General features: G+C 35.6%; 1 protein-coding gene across 2 annotated transcripts in view; it reads left to right on the forward strand.

Annotated features, from left to right (window-relative positions):
• The window catches only part of LOC108703061 (partitioning defective 3 homolog B), a 407,382-nt gene that overhangs the window by 17,044 nt on the left and 372,218 nt on the right, over window positions 1-18,120 (forward strand). For both annotated transcript variants that reach the window (XM_041579184.1, XM_018239010.2), the window contains exon 2: window positions 11,685-11,786. In XM_041579184.1, coding sequence (XP_041435118.1) covers window positions 11,685-11,786 — 102 coding nt within the window. The remainder of the gene's footprint in view (window positions 1-11,684; window positions 11,787-18,120) is intronic.

An 18,120-nucleotide genomic window follows, 5' to 3' on the forward strand; every position in this document is an offset into this window, starting at 1 on the left:
AGTTATTTTCAGGCAACTTATTCAACTTTACTGCACTACAAATAAGAGCTACATTAAAGGAATTGTTCAGTGTAAAAATAAAAACTGTGTAAATAGATAGGCTGTGCAAAATAAAAAATGTTTCTAATATAGTTAGTTAGCCAAAAATTTAGGGGCACATTTACTAAGGGTCGAATATCGAGGGTTAATTAACCCTCGATATTCGACCAGGAACTAAAATCGTTCGACTTCGAATATCGAAGTCGAACGATTTAGCGCTAATACTTCGATCGAACGATTATTCGTTCGATCGAACGATTAAATCCTTCGAATCGAACGATTCGAAGGATTTTAATTCATCGATCGAACGAATATCCTTTGATCCAAAAAACATAGGCAAGCCTATGGGGACCTTCCCCATAGGCTAACATTGAGTTCGGTAGCTTTTAGCTGCCGAACTAGGGGGTCGAAGTTTTTCTTAAAGAGACAGTACTTCGATTATCGAACGATCGAATAGTTGAACGATTTTTAGTTCGAATCGTTCGATTCGAAGTCGTAGTCGAAGGTCGAACTAGCCCATTCGATGGTCGAAGTAGCCAAAAAAACACTTCGAAATTCGAAGTTTTTTTTATTCGAATCCTTCACTCGAGCTTTGTAAATGTGCCCCTAAATGTATAAAGGCTGGAGTGATTTGATGTGTAACATCAGTCAGTCAGGACACTACTTGCTGCTTTTCAGCTCTCTTGGTTTACACTGACTGGTTACCCTGGTTACCAGGCAGTAACCAATCAGAGACTTGAGGGGGGGGGGGCACATGGGTCATATCTGTTGCTTTTGAATCTGAGCTGAATGCTGAGGATCAATTGCAAACTCACTGAACAGAAATGTACCATGTGGCCCCCCTTCAAGTTGCTGACTAACTCAGAGTTATAGAGCTGAAAAGCAGGAAGTTGGATTCTGGCTGTTTTATTAGACATCCAGTCACTCCAGCCTTTATACATTACATTTTTGGCTAACTAACTATATTAGAAACATTTTTTATTTTGCACAGCCTATCTCTTTACCCAGTTTTTATTTTCATACTGAACTATTCCTTTAAATGATGATGATGTCAAAGATAGAAATGTATTGATTCTATACAATGATAACATCATCATTTAATGTAACGTGGCTTTCAAGACCGCAGGTACCATAATAATGCAATGGAGGTCCACTTCCACCCATTTCCCAGTTCCTCCGTATTAATTAATAAAGATTTTCAAAATGGAAACTACTACTTCATTATATATATGTTGTCTCTTTAAATACTGGCAGAATTTTAGCATCTGCATTATTTTGTGAATCCCTTATTTAGTCATCACTTTGTTCTTTGTATTTTTACATGTATTGATTGCCTAGCTACTTCTATTAAAATATTTCCCCTTTTGGAAGCTGCATTTTTGTTCTCTTTTCCTTTTGTTTGTCACGGACAATGAAGGTTTCTACACTGATGCAGAAGGAAAAGAAGATAGTGTTATTGAATGAATGTAGATGCATTACATAGTGATTAATTACAGGTTTTTTTTTTGTTTTTTTTTAAAAAGCACATCTTTTAAATTAGGTACCTAAACCAACCTCTGATCCCTGTCTCAGTAAGGTTTGGAAACAGAGATTAGAACACAATGCCTATTTGGTTTCCAAATGACTGCTCTTTTATATTTACCTGCCATTCAAATAACGAGGAATCAAAAATAGACTTTTTTTTTTTTTACGTTCAAAGAATTCATACCTTTTGTAGGGACAAAGTGCAAAGAAATTGTGAGGCAGCAGTTATCTGCTAAATTACCACAGTTTAATGAGGAACTAAACTGTTCTCAGCTGCATCTGTGCATACAACAATTAATAGGAATTCTAATAGAAAAGTGCAACAATATTATAGGTACAAGTATGGGACCTGTTATCCAGAATGTTCGGGACCTGGGGTTTTCCAGATAACGGATCTTTCTGTAATTTGGGTCTTCGTACAGTACCTCAAGTCTCCTAGAAATTAATTTAAACATTGAATAAACCCAATAGGCTGGTTTTGCTTCCAATAAGGATTAATTATATGTTAGTTGGGATCAAGTACAAGCTACTATTTTATTATTAAAGCGAAAATTTTTTTAAAAATTTGGATAAATTGGATAAAATGGAGTCTATGGCAGACAGCCATTCCATAATTCGGAGCTTTCTGGATATCGGGTTTCCGGATAAGGGATCCTATACCTGTATATTCAAAATAAAAACAGCACTCTTAAATAATTAGACTGTTCGTAAAGGTAAACTCTGTGTCCCCTGTTTTCAGGTACCAGAATTCTCTGATTTTCCATCAAAGCATTTGATAAAAGCATCTCTTAGCCATCGGTATGCCATAAAAATGTCATGCATATTGTTTATTATTCTCAAGATCTGATACTTCCATGTGTTCTAAAACTCACTTTTTTAAGAAGTAGCCCATAGAACTACTGCCACCAGAAACTAAACCTTTTTTTTCTTTACATACCATTGTCTTTGTGTGTTATTTATAATTTTGCCATAGAGGTATTTGCCTGATGCTTTTGTCACATAACAAAATGTTGGATCAGCGCCTAAAGCAAACGGAGAAAGCAAAAAAACAGAAAATGAAAATATGGTGTAGTATTTTAGGTTCTTTCTGAAGCACCCTGAGTTTTTGTTTGGCTTTTAATGTCATGATTTTGGCACGAGCGGAGGTCTGTAAGTTCTATGTTTTATGGTAATCAGGAAGTCATTCCGAAATGCTTTGCACAATATTCATCAGATTTTTTTGTGAGTTTAACAACCTTTACACAGTGAGGGAAGCTGATGCAGCAGTTAGCTGTGCGCTAAGCATCCTCTCTTAAAAGGCTCTCTTACTGTATATTGCTCAGACCAATACCACATAAGTAAGACTGCCCAATTTCTTGGAAACTCAATCCATTAAGATCAGATTGTTTGAATTTGGATGATCTTTAATATAGCTGAAATTCCCATGCAAGCTGTAGGGTTCTTTGCATATATCACAATACTTTTCCTCATGAATCCTTGCACATTTTTAATCGTTAATAAAACAACTAACTTGCTTGGATTTTATCCCCTGCTATATGTAACCAATGGTGCTTACTTGTAAGTAGCATAGGTATGTGAAAATGTGGCCATATATAATTTTTTTTGTGCTGCATTACAGTTTCTACAAAACATCAACAGTTGGAGACTCCTATGAACATCTGACCTTATTTGAATGGGATAATGATTTGTTATTTTTTAGATAATGTGTTGGCAACCCCCTTTGGAAAGGGGAGGTTATTGCATAATTATCTGTATTAGCACAACTTTTTTTGTATAAAACCAGTGATATTGGAGATTTTCATAAGTGGACAAAAACACCTAGCCAGATGTGCCCACTTGTGCAAAACCAGTAGAACAACTTCTCTTTAATGAGAATTAAATATTTATGTGTAGTCCATAATGACCTTGCTACCAGTAAACCTACTGTGATTATATGATTAATCTGGTTTTTGGGGATACACACAAAGAAACCTTGAAAGAGATATTTATTCTGTAGAATGTTTTACATAAAAAAGCTCTAGAAGCTCTCTGTTTATTTAGGATAGCAGCTGTAGTATTAGCTTGGTGTGATATCACTCCCTGCTCACTTATAGCTCTGGGCCCAGATTACATCAGGAAGAGGAAGAGGAGCAAACTGAGCATGCTCTTGCCCGGGGCAAGGATTTTTAAGATGAAAACAGGAAGTCTGATACAGAAGCCCATGTGTACACAATAGAAGGAAAGAAATGCAGTGTTTCTTTTGACAGAGGACTCAGAGCAGCACTGCTTTGAGGGTTTACTGGTATATTTAGATGGACCTTTCTGGTAAGGCTTACTTAGTTTTAACCTTTCCTTCTCCTTTAATCTGTTTAGGACAACAAAAATTTTGCCTAGATGCTGAAAATATACTGTATGCTCCTTAGAATATGCAGAACATCAATTTATTATAAATGTTTCCTTCGGTGACTGGGAGTAAATGTATACTTCTGAAAACAATAAGCTCATTATGCATTTATTTAAAAATATCTGCCATGTGGATTGCTTTTACAATTCTATTTCTGTTCTGACGTTTTACGAATGCAGTGGCAAATTCATTGTGAGGATTTTCTAACCATGTTTCATCTGCTTTCTGATCACTGCTATGTTTAGTAAATTAGTAACATTTTAGGGGCTGGAACTAAATAACTGATGATTATTGTCAAGTGCTTAAAGCTAATATGGAATATTTGCAAAAACCGTTAAAAGGCACAAATATTCTAAAATGACAAAATCAATTCCTTTTTCTAGGAAGGAACCATTTGAGGCTTGGTTAGAAAGGTACAGTTTGCGTATATCCTCTAGCAGTTACATATTAAGACCATATACAAGTTTGGACCCAGAACTCTAGCTTTGTATTTATTAAAGTCTTATTTAACTTTGCTTCTCATATATCCACAAGAGAGTGGCGAAAATGTTATTTGTTATGCTTTAAAATTTAACACAGGATATTTGCTATTTTTTGTTATTTTCCCAAGGTTCAGCAATTTGCTGAATTTCAGCTTGGAGTTCTTGTCCCATATGTTCCTGAAGCAATTATTGTCAGGGCCATTCAGGCCCTGGACAATATTAAATGGACTCTGTGTAACATATCCAGGTTATATATATTTATATTCATATAATCTGTGAGCCCCTGTGTGGATTTATCACACACAGGGTGTATACTGGTTGTTTTCCTTATGCAAAAATATAACTTTATTTTGAAATGAGCAAGAGGCTTGGGTAATCATTTCTGTATTTTTTGTAAGAATGTGTAAACAATTTGCTTGCACTTTTAAGGGCCCCTGACTTAATACAAACATTGAATGCGGCATGATGAGTAAGCAGTAGGATCCACTGCATAAAGAAAATTAATCCTTGAAATAAACAAATGTCCACGGCTGTTTTCTATCAAGCCCTTCCATAAATGTTAATTTTCTGAAAAATTGTTTTTTTATTGAAAGACCAGCACATCTTAAACAAAGAATTTCACTTTAGTAGTGCTACAGTTGTGTTGTTAGAAATTGTATATAGGTGCATAACTAATAGTGTTGTTTTACATATACAGAGGTCTTAAATGTTTGTTTTTAAGCATACATATTACATGAATGTATGCAAAAGGAAAGCACATGAAGTGAAATCTAAAAGTTGGTATGATTGGGTGGCGGTGTTCACACTTCTTTAATTACCACCACGCCTACATAGGGTAGGTACTAAAGTTTAATTTTTTATTTTTGAAAAACCTTAACAACAAAATAAACAAGATAGTTGAACTAGAGGCAAACATGCCCAATATTCATCTTATGAGATATAGGTCATCCTCAATTACCTATGTTGGTGGACTCTGGGAGGCAGCTGGTATTTACGTCAGATTGGAGACGTCGTAGCTAGGATTAATGGATTGGTGCCTTGTAGGCTTTCTAAGTCATACCACGAGGTGTAGTGAAAGGTAGATACTGTAAGTTGTCTGATATCAGAGGGGAAGATTAAAATATATGTGATCCAGGTTTCCAACTATCCAGCTTGGATAGTTTTATTTAGGGAGGCTTCCAATCAGTCCTTGTGGAATAGAAAATGCAGTTTGTTCTAGACTAAATTCATACATGATGGAGTAGAGGAGAGCCATTCCTTCAGTATGGCTGTTCTGGTTGCTGCAGCTAGTCTTTCTGCTAATGCTTTGTTAGCTTTAGATACTTGCTGTGTCCCTTTGATTTTACTAAACAGAGCCCACTCTATGTTGGTGCGTGAATGTTTGTTTGGTTAGTGAGTGCCAGTATACTTCTAACCAGAATGCATTAATAATTGGACAAGACCATATACAGTGTATTAGTGAGGCTTCCATTTCTGAGCATCTTAGGCATGTTTAACTATGATAAGGCGTAATTTGATTTCAAATTCTTATGGCTGGAAAACCTGGTAATCAAGAGAGGACCTTTGTAGTGAGGGAGCATGCTGCAGTTCCCTTTCAGTCTCTGTGACAATAATTGAGCAGACAAATGAGGTGTGTAAGAGTGGAAGAGAGTTAATGGGGTGTGACGTTCTGTTTGGAAAGACCCACATACAATAGCATGGAAACAGCCAGCAAAATTCCTTCAGTCCTGGAAATATAACTGAAAATAATTATTTTTTTCAGACCTTCAGATGCTTTTATTTATTTCCCTTCTTTTCCTTCTCAGTTGAAACTATTATGTATTTGCATCTTGTTGTAGCCACAAATGAGCTTAGGGTAGTTGGCCTCTGTTTCTTTTGTTGTTCTCTGCAACCACAGCTTCTGCGTTTTTTGGATATGTGATGTTTTAGGGTTGCTCTCTCCAGCAACATTTATGTCCTTGATGTGGCAAGAGGCTGTTTGGCCTTGAGGTTGTTTTGTTTATTCATGCTGTTTCTCATTCCCAGGGAGACCACTTGCCAGTTGGAAACATTATCCAATGGAACTTGATCATGTCCCAATGTAGCCTTTGAAGATAAAATGCTCAACAATTTGGTCCACTGGGGATTAACTTTTGCATCCAAATAAAAATATGATTCCAAATTAACTGAGAGAGAGCATTTTAATCACCTATCCAGTATCTTTTGAATTTATGATGGGTATTTCATGCAAGACAAGTATCCTCGCAGCCTGCAATTACCTTTACCCCTGTCTATAGTGAGTGCATTGCAGTAAACAGTCTGTGCACAAAAGCAAATGTCATTAAAAAAAAAAAAAAAAAAAATGTATGTGGGAGTAAAGTAAAAGTTGAACTGAAGTTAAACTGACCTAAATAAATTTGGTTTAAACATACAAATAAGATGGGATAGATCAATGCACATTCCCTGGCCCCATAATTTATTAGTAATTATTTCTGTGCAAGTGTATACATATTTTAAATGGGTTTTAGTTACAAGCTTAATTTAAGCTGCGAAGCCACTATCGGAAAACACTTATGTTTGTCCTAAGTATTTACTGGTCATCTTATTCATAGGCTGACACTTCCTTTCTTGGTTGTTTATCTTGAGAAAGGTGTCTTCTGCCAATGCATTGATCTCATAGGCTGTATATTACCAAGACCCATTTTAAACAGAATGATCTATATTACATTAATTGGTTGGGTACAATAAAGAGACCATCATGTGCAATATTCTGTACTGTTGGCCCCACCTTCATCTGTGGCAGTTTTTCCTTTTATTTGCAGTGTTAGTTGTGCTCTTGAATTGTGATATAATAATTTCTCAGATGCTAACACTTTTCTTTATTTAGAGAACATGCTTGGTGAGTATATACTAAGTGTTACATAAAATGTTGTTTTGTGCATCTGTAGCCAGGTGTTCTTGTTTGATTTTAAAGGGGACCCATCACCCAAAAAAATATTCAAAATTCTATTTTATCATAGTCAAGCAAAATTAACTTTATTTACACTATATAAATTATTTGAATCTTGTTTCCTTCAGTCTGGGAATTCATAATTATAGTAACAGGCAGGAGCTATTTTGTGGACACTGTTATTAAGGCAAGTCTTGCATCATCTCAGAATCTTGTTTGTGCACCAGAATGAGGGACCCGATGTCCATCATCATGCCCTGGCTACACAATTAAATGGTAAAGAGAGAGGAGGAATGTGGGGAGAGCAGTGACATCTAGTAAGTGCTGAATGAAAAGTGAAAGTAATTGTCTGCCCCGCCTCTATGCCTAAGGCATAGAGGAGGAACAGACAATATTTGATTGACAGCTGAGATTTTTAAATGTGCTAACAACAGCTATGATGAATGCTTTAATAAAAAATAGAAGTTGGATTTCATGTTTAATTTGAAAAGGACTTTTATTATACAGCTTTTTGTGTCTGGTTGTCAGGTCCACTTTAAAAAAGTAAAATATTCTCATTTCCTATACAATCCTCATAATGTAAGGCTAACTCTTAAGTAGGTAAAAGCTTCTTATTTATGAAAATAAATGTGGCACTTTCCTTTTCTTTCCTACTTGTCCTTCCAGTGTTTACCCCTATAAAGACTTAATTTCCCCTGCACGCTTTAGGTTCAGGGCACACAGGCAGATTTGGGGAGATTAGCGCCTGGCGAGAAATCTCCTCTTCATCGGGGCGACTAATCTTCCCGAACTAGCTCTCCTGCCTTCTCTCCGGCTAAAATGTTAATGGCCAGCGGGATGTTAATGGCCAGCGGGATGGCACTCGGAGCAATGCGTTTTCCCGAAGTCGGCCAAAGTTGCCTCAATACAAATAACAGTAGTTGTAGTTTCTAGTCACTGCAGGATACCTCGTGCAATTGGGAGTTGTAAGTCCACACAGTCACAGCTGTGGTAATTGCAGTCTCCAGTCATAGCAAAGTTACTTTGTCCTTTCCCTTTTAGCTCTATTGGAGAAAAAGAATTGCAGATTGTGTATTACCTCCTACACTGGTTCTCCCGTGACTTTATGGTTCTAATCACCAAGTATGCAGAGCAATAACATGTGTGCATACTTGGTCAGTAGAACCATAAAGTACAAGCGAGAACCAGTGTAGGAAGTAATACTCAATCTGCAGTTTTCTTTCTCCAATAGCGGAAAAGGACAAAAGTAACGTTGCTGGAGACTGCAATTACCACAGCTGTATCTGTGTGGAACTACAACTCACAATTGCACTTGGTATCCTGCATTGACTAGAAACTACAATTACTGTGATTGTATTGAACTACAACCCTCCGTTACACTGTAAGTACAATATAAAGCATTTAGGGGAAATTAAGTCTTTATTAAGGGCATCACACAATAGAACACTTGTGTGTTCTTTTTTCTTTTTATTCTTTTCGTCTTCTTGAGGATAGAGTTTCTCCAATCAACAGCAGTTCATTGGATGCTCGTAATGTTGGCATTTCTGCTGACTAAACTATTGAAAGGCCAATAATTCCCTCCTTTATTGTATAACCTGCATATGTGTTGACCTCCAAATGATCTACTACTAAAGTATGTAATTATGGGTGGACACACAAATAGCAATATAGACCTGTACTATAACAATTATGTTTGTGTAACCGATATTAACTACTAATATTCATTAATCAAGTAGTTGTGTGTTGATAATGATGTATTGCTGCTGCTCTATTGCAATTATATTTTAGCTAACTTATGTCCATTAACTGGGACTGGAAGGTGTAGTGTATCAACTGCTGATTCTGGATATTCTCTATTCAAGAGTGAAAATAATCTAATTCCCATCTTTATGTTTTATGTCCACTTGCCTTGGCATTGTATTCTACATTCCTTCAGACCACACAGTGTTATTCCTTTGTTCATTCTTGGCAGTAACAGCCTGAGCAGTTGAAATATTTATTCTGAAGATTCTACTTGGCAAGAGTTGATGTTTTACAACAAAAAAACCCAAAAAACAAATGGTTTAATAAGATTTGACCAGCCATCTTTAATTGAGAATGCCTATTTTCAACATCTCAAAAAAAAAAAAAAGGGGGATAATTTACTTCTCTTTATTTTAAAGTGACCCTGAGAGTTGTTGGAGCTCTATTTGCTTCAAAAACTAACACTGACTAAGAATGTTGGTTAAAGGAACTGGAATTGATTTCTTCAATATATGTAACTCATTTGTTTGTGCATTTTATTAAAATTAACATTTGACCAATATGTAGAATTTAACACTATATGGCTTAATAGCCTTCCTGCTTTACACCGCACTGCAATCACATTTTGCAGGTGCCACTTTTTATTCTCACATAGTGCTGGTACCATGATCTCTAAACTTGCATTTTATTTTCTGTTAATTTAGCTCATCTCTTTGCACTATCCTTAACCTATATTTGCAAGGTGTAGTTATTCACTTATTGCTTAAGTAATGTAGGTGGATTCATGTGATAACAGATGCCAAATTTAAGGTGGGCCAGGAGACCGGTCTTTTGTGCACTCGCACGGATAGGTATCTGGCCACTTGCTCTGATACACGGCACAGCATCATTAAGTGGTAAATGTTGGTTTAAAAGGGCATTCCTGCTTGTATTCCTTGCCCCACCTGGCTCTATGATGCAGTTCAGTGCCTATGTTTTATCTCTGTGTTTGCTTCATGGTTTGATATTTCTCCTGACTGCAGTTTTTCACTACCTGCCCTGAACATTTGCCTGTTGCTGACCTTATCTGTACTTCACTATTGGAATTCTCTCCCATCATAGACAGAACATAGATCCACATAGGGTCCCATCCAGAGACTATCAATATCTGCTCTAATTGTAAATTCAGTAGGTATGTTTCATGCTCTATTTCAGGGATCTCCAACCTTTTTTTATCCATGAGCCACATTCAAATCTAAATAAACGCTGGGGAAAAGCATGCAAAAAGTTCCTGGGGTGAAAAATAAGGACTGTGATTGGCTATTGGTAGCCCTATGTGGACTGGCAGCCTGAAAGAGACTCTTTTTGGCAGTACAACTGGTTTTATGCAACTAAAACCTGCCTCCAAGCCAGAAAATTAAAAATAAGCAACTCTATTGAAGCCACCTGGAGCAACATCCAAGGGGTTGGTGAGCAACATGTTACTCACAAGCCACTGGTTGGGGACAAATGCTCTATTTGATTCGTATTGAAAATAGGTAGATATTGTCCCTTTAAATGTGGCAGAATTCTTTTCTACGTCTTCCTTCTCAACTTACTTTAATAATTGAATTATTCATTAACATGTACAGAATAGCTTCTCTTATGTTAATATCATTTCTTGGGGGAGTCTAATTCAATTAATCAATATTGCTTATGTTGTATGAGGTGTTTTGGTATCGGCTTCAAAATGAGGACTTGTAAATCATTATGACATGAAAAATGTTTGAATTAAGTATCAAAGAAAATTACATTTTCTCCCTCTTGAGGCCAAGCCTTTTGAGAGGGTTTATTAAGCTACATACAGTACATAATTAACAGTTATTTTCCTATAGCTAGTATAGGTATAGGATTCTTTATCTGAAAGCTTCAAATTATGGGAAGGCCATCTCCAAAGGAGTACACAAATAATTAAAACTTTTTTTAAAACTTCCCTTTTTCTCTGTAATAATAAAACAGTACCTTACACTTGTTAGTAACTAAGCTTTGTTAATCTATATTGGTAGCAGACAATCCTATTGTTTTTTTTTTTTTTATGTTTAAATAATTTGTAGCACACAAATATGGAGAGCTTCTACCGGTAGAAAACCCTTTTTGCTGGGTAGGGTCCTTAACAGTAAAGGGCCCATCCGCCTGTGATCAAAAATGTCTTTATTGGCCCCAAAAAATAGATACATGCAAGGCAACGTTTCGGACCCCACTGGGCCCTTTCTCAAGCCTTGAGAAAGGGCCCAGTGGGGTCCGAAACGTTGCCTTGTATATATCTATTTTTTGGGGCCAATAATGAAATTTTTATGCACTAATCTTCAAGTTTGGTGTGCTACAGTGTACCTGGTTTGCTAAATAATTTGTAGCAGACTTTTTATATTCACCTGAGGGAAGGCTGTTTGTACCAAACATGTAGTGCTTGATATACCTTCAATTCAAACCACTAGCGTGAAGTTATAAGCTAATTTGTGTGCGCTTCCTTTTCAGTTCAGTCATATGGTACAAATGCAAAGCTGCTTTGCATACAGTTTAATGGTATAGGAGACTCATGCATATGTTTTTCTTTGTTTCTTTTTAGGAGCCAGGGTACTGGGTAAAGGTCCATCACCTAGAATACCAAGATGGAGGTATCTTAGACTCTGATGATGTGGTAGCAGATGTTGTTGAAGACAAGGATAAGGTAAAACAGATTATGTTTTCCAAGTATTGTTTTCCAAGTATTTCATAAATTGTATTTGGTTTGTAATTTATTATATTAAAGGACAAGGAAAGGCAAAAAAAATAAAATCCCATTTTTACTTTCTTTAATGAAAAAGAAACCTATCTTCAATATACTTTAATTAAAAAATGTGTTCCAGTTTTTATAAGAAACCTGACTGTATGCTGTGAAATTCTCCCATCATTTACGGCTGTGGATAGGAATTGTCAGATGGTCCCTAACTGCTGATCAGGGAAACAATCATACTTATGAACAGCAGGAGGAGCCCCCGCCTTACCAGCCATGCAGAATTAAAGCAGCTTTGTTTATGACGATCCCTAAGCAGCCCAGACCACACTGAGCATGTGCAGGGTCAGGGTCAGGCAAAGATGTTTAACAAAGTTACAAGATGACAGCTCCAAGTGGCCAACTTTGAAAGCATACATCATTTGTTTGATTAGGCTTTGTGGTGCAATAAGTTCATGCTTATGTTTAGTATACAAAATACAGCATTTCTAGCCTTATTCTATTTTAGACTTTCCTTGTCCTTTAATTTTGATTCAAAGATCTGTTCAAAATGTTGAAATACAAGTTTACTAATTTAACCAAACTTTACTAATGCAATTTTTTTTTTCTTTATGTTCTGTTGAGATCTTTCCAAGTTGCAAGTGTGCAATATAAGAGAAAGAAATGGAAAGCAGGATGTCATTGTAATAGATATTGGGCAATTTATAAAGTTATGCATACAAGATATTACAGGAATGGTGAAATGAAAGAAAGATTTGTATGCAGAAAACCCAAGGTGTCAAGTATTCTGGATCACAGATTGCATACTTGTTGCTAAAAAAAGAATATGTAGTCTAATGGAGCCAACTTCTATATCTGTAACTAAGGTATCCATGCTATAGGATGTCAGTCTGTATAAAATAGTCATCACAGTCAGCCGTCAGTATCTAATACTGTGAATAAACATGAGGGCCAAATTCAAAAATAGAAATGCTGTGAGGTGCTAAGGGAGTAATATATATAATCAGTAACTGCCCTCTTAGGTAATAATGTGCTGAACCAGACAGATGATGACTAGTCTTAATTAGAACCAAAGCTGTTTAGAACACGATCCACACCCAAACACAATTGCTAGAACTGATTTTGAATATAAATACCTTTGATTTCAGAGCGAGATGTAATGAATACAGCACATAATGAAATTATGAAAACATAAGTATGCAATTGTTTTCATTACTGAGGGCATATCCAGAAACCAGGGTAATGGTGAATTTTATTAACAGTAAAGTAAATCGTTGTTTTGTTGCAATCTAGTGGAATGCTTTAAAAAAAGAGTTGGATAGAAAGTGTGAGTCAAAGTAATTGTAAGACAAGGAGAATGTGAGCAGATGGGCTTGCTTGGTAGTCTTGGTGGTTGAATTTAGTTTCTCTTTTATAAGTCTACATTTCAATGGTGGGACCTGGGTTTGAACAACACTGTGAATATCTGTGGTTATAGTAAAAATACTGTCTGTGGTTATGCATAAATACAGAGTTTTCAAAGAGTTGTTTTAGTGCCAGAACATTCTGTTACAGACTGGGATTCTTGGGCTGCTACGGGACATGTGTGTATGTACAATGAAGTGTCTTTGCCAGCACATATTCACTAACCCACAGATGCTTAGCTTTTGGCAGCTGAAAAAGGTTTTTTTTTTTTGCATATTTAACATTACATGGAAAAAGTTTTGTTTGACCAATATTTAATTTAAATTACTAGAGAAGCAGATTAAATTTATTTAATTTATTTATAAAAGGAATGCTATTGATTATTGCTTTTTTATTAGTATTTTGGTTTACTGGCCCATCCACAAACATTTTCACATCTATTACATTACCCTATATGTAGCTATTTGCACATGAATGCTGTAGCAGGCCAGAGATACAAGGCTTTGTCGGTGGAGATCCATGGCTCTTTAGTTGTCCCTATTAGATCAGTCAATGCCTGGTGATATAATTGTAGTGGGCTACAGTGAAGATTGCAGGACTTTTGTGTTTTTCCACATTACTTCTAAATATAGAAAAAAAGCATTTATTTCACCTATGTGGTCAATAAATTGTATTGGCTGTACATACTCAGGTGATGGATGGTTGCATAGAGACACACTAAACTTTAGTCAACACATAAGTTCATTCTTTCAATATTATGGTTGAACAGTATGGAACTTCTTTAGATTGTAACTGTGTATGTTTTAAAATCTGTATGCCTAGACATCAGAGTACCAAATATGTATTTCTGGGCATTTTGCACATTCTTTAGTGGCCTGTTGTCATCACTTTTTATGAAGGAATATGATAAGGGTACAACTTTAGCTTTACAAAAAACATTTATAATCGGTGCTGTATCCTTCTTTTGAAGTGTTAAATGCATACGGTTTGTTTATGAAGGAACTACATTTACCAGCTGGGTTCACACAACACACAACCAAACAATTCACATGACTGGAGGTAGCTGGGGAATTGACAATATGTCTAGCCCCATGTCAAATTTCAAAATTGAATATAAAAAAATCTGCTCATTTGAAAAATGGATTTCAGTGCAGAATTCTGCTGGAGCAGCATTATTAACTGATGTGTTTTGAAAAAAACATGTTTTCCCATGACAGTATCCCTTTAAAGTAATGTTGCACGTTTTTGGATTCTGTTTAAGCTCAATGCAACTTCAGCCCTTTAGTTATAAAGCCTTTAGAGATGTCTCCAGTAGGAAGTAAGTAAGAACAATTTGCATCAGAGCATAAAAGTCAGCCCTAAAGCATCAGCTTCTGTGATAGAGAGAGAACCTCACTTTCTGCTTGATAATTTGCAACAATCATACCTATCAACTGTCTCAATGGGGACAGTCCCAATTTTGACAGCTCAGCCCACAGTCCTAAATTTTAAAAAGTGCAGAGTTTCTCTTTGATCTCCTTCACTGTCGGCAGAAAAAGATACAATATTTCTGTGTATGTTTTAAAATCTGTATGCCTAGACATCAGAGTACCAAATATGTATTTCTGGGCATTTTGCACATTCTTTAGTGGCCTGTTGTCATCACTTTTTATGAAGGAATATGATAAGGGTACAACTTTAGCTTTACAAAAAACATTTATAATCGGTGCTGTATCCTTCTTTTGAAGTGTTAAATGCATACGGTTTGTTTATGAAGGAACTACATTTACCAGCTGAATTTAAGCAAACAACCCTGCGCATATACATCTGACACTTTAATTCCCCTTTAGATATTGGGGTTAATTTAAAAGTATATAGTTTGTGTATATAGTCTGTGTGTTTTAAAGCAAGCACTTAATTCATGACTTTCAACAAACAACAGGAATTCTATAGTATGTTGGTTTTTAAATCGACTAGACTTTAAAAACAAATGTCGAATGGATTGTGGTATAAATGTATATTTAACTAATAAACATGAAGGTTTCCATGAAATAAAACACAGATAAATCATTGTGATTGTGTATTTATCTGTGATATAGAAAACACCAGCTGTTTTTCTCTGTCCTTCAATAAAGTAGTACAGTACATGTAAATGTTCAGGCAACTGCATAATTTTCTTAGAGTTGTGTAGTTGGCAGTGCAGTGAAATGAGTTCTGTGCTTTTGTGTATTTTACATACACACCCACGTGAGGTTTTAGAAGACTGACTTTATAATCGCATTCTATTAATTTTTCTTTTTGTGTCTGCATGCATTGTGACCAATTAAGAGTTTTGGGTCTAGATATTTCAAAACATACTATTGTAAACTCATTTCAAGACAGAATGATAGTTTCTTGAAATGTATTTACTGCAGATTACTGATATTTTCTCTATTTGTTTGTTTCAAATAAAAAAAGAATGTTTGAAAACACTTACAGCACTTGTAGATTATTCTTATAGTGATGACTCCCACAAACACAGTAATTCCATATAGTCATATATAGGTATTGGATCTATTATCTGAAATGCTTGAGACCTCCCATTTTCCTCAAATTCAACATTATATAAACCCAGTATATAACCCCAGTTTTTAAGCCAATATGGGTTCACACAACACACAACCAAACAATTCACATGACTGGAGGTAGCTGGGGAATTGACAATATGTCTAGCCCCATGTCAAATTTCAAAATTGAATATAAAAAAATCTGTTTGCTCATTTGAAAAATTGATTTCAGTGCAGAATTCTGCTGGAGCAGCATTATTAACTGATGTGTTTTGAAAAAAACATGTTTTCCCATGACAGTATCCCTTTAAAGTAATGTTGCACGTTTTTGGATTCTGTTTAAGCTCAATGCAACTTCAGCCCTTTAGTTATAAAGCCTTTAGAGATGTCTCCAGTAGGAAGTAAGTAAGAACAATTTGCATCAGAGCATAAAAGTCAGCCCTAAAGCATCAGCTTCTGTGATAGAGAGAGAACCTCACTTTCTGCTTGATAATTTGCAACAATCATACCTATCAACTGTCTCAATGGGGACAGTCCCAATTTTGACAGCTCAGCCCACAGTCCTAAATTTAAAAAAATGCAGAGTTTCTCTTTGATCTCCTTCACGGCAGAAAAAGATACAATATTTCTGAAACATCATTAAAATATGAGACTTTTTGGCAGGTAACCCAGAATACTCAGCACCTGCATTTTGATACATTTGTAACAATTTAAGATTAGCAAAAATACAGTTATAGCTATAGCTAGGAAAAGCAAATCTCTTGGGAGAACTGAGACTCGCAGCTTAAAGGACAATTTCAGCTTCATTAGCAAAACTGTTAAAACATGGTCTTACAATTTCCAGAAATGGGTTCAAACTTTCATAACCTGTCAAATTTTGTAAAATGGAAATGGTAATTAGAGGTGTGGCTATACAATTATTACAGTCAAAAATGTTTTTTTTTTTAATCTTTACAAATGTTGGGAGGTATGCAACCCAGAGCCCACTGAGCATGTGCAGTGTCATTGACACCTCTAACTCAATTCAGGATAGGACATTTTTGTTATAGAGATGCTGAACCTTTAGGCTGGTGCAGTAAGTTCATTATGTACCATTTCTAGCTATTTTTGTTTTTAGGATTTAGTTTTGTTTTTTATATAATTTCTGATCTTTTAACTTCCTTCAGCCACCTCCATATTAGAATGGCCAGAACACTAAAGGCCATCTGATTACTATGGATACACTTCAGACAAGATGAATTTATACACTGCAATGTCTGTGTCAATCTGCTTCATCAAACACCATTCCTCGTTCAATTTCACCCATGGAGGATTCAGTATATAGAACGGAAATAAAATATGACCAAGCTGTGGCCTTTCTTGGTTTTATCCATTATTCCAAGAAGAATGCCTGTGAAATTACACTTGGATATTGTTACAACACACCATAAAAAACTATCTGTATAATTTATACCTTAATGCCAAATAAGTCTGCAATATGTGTTTTCCTTATAAAAGTGCCAGAATGGTCCTCTGTAATATGTTTCTGACACAGTATTTTATTGTTCCAAACATCTGATTTATACCATGGCAGAAAATTGCTCTAACATATCTCTTACCAGCCATTAAAGCTCTTAATGTGGAATTGCACAAGACCTTGCAGATGATGTTTTCTTAAGTTCCTCAGCACTTAAAGCAAATGTGCTGAAGTTTCTTATAGCAGTTTTTCCTCTATTCCTGACAACGGTTTATTACAAATATAAAGGACTTTCAATGTTATCAGTTTTTGTATATTCTGTGATATCTGCTTTTTAGCCGCCATTCCCTTACCAAAATGGTATTGTGGTACTTGCTTTTTGAGCATACAGGCAGCCCTTATTAGTGAATTCACAGATATGACATATACATCCTCATAGCTTGATCAAATTTAAAGCTCTTGAAATTGCTACTGCTGTTTTTCTACATAAATGTTTTTTGCTATATTCTATACAACTCCTTGCACCCCTGCATGTGATTAAGGAAACATATGTCTCACACAGTATTAGCTCCACATAATGGCAATTTACTGTTTTGAAGTAGAGATCCCAGCAATTGTCTTTTCAGAAAATGTATTGCGGAAAAAATAAAATAACAAACAAACTTTTTTTTTTTTTTCCAAAAATGGTGTTAAAGTTATGATCTGTTTTGGAGAACATTTGTTCTCTGAAGTATAACGTCAGATTGGCACTTACTGTATGTAATGGCTGTGTTAAAGATTTTTATTTTTAAATCAAATATGTCATTAAATGTGTAGCGAGTCTTTTACTCTCAGACATATTCCACATTCTGGAGATGACAGACGCTTATTTATCTTTATTGCTTGTTTGTAGAATGTACTGAAA

Source organism: Xenopus laevis, chromosome 9_10S (assembly GCF_017654675.1).
Source record: "Xenopus laevis strain J_2021 chromosome 9_10S, Xenopus_laevis_v10.1, whole genome shotgun sequence".
Classification (NCBI taxonomy): domain Eukaryota; kingdom Metazoa; phylum Chordata; class Amphibia; order Anura; family Pipidae; genus Xenopus; species Xenopus laevis.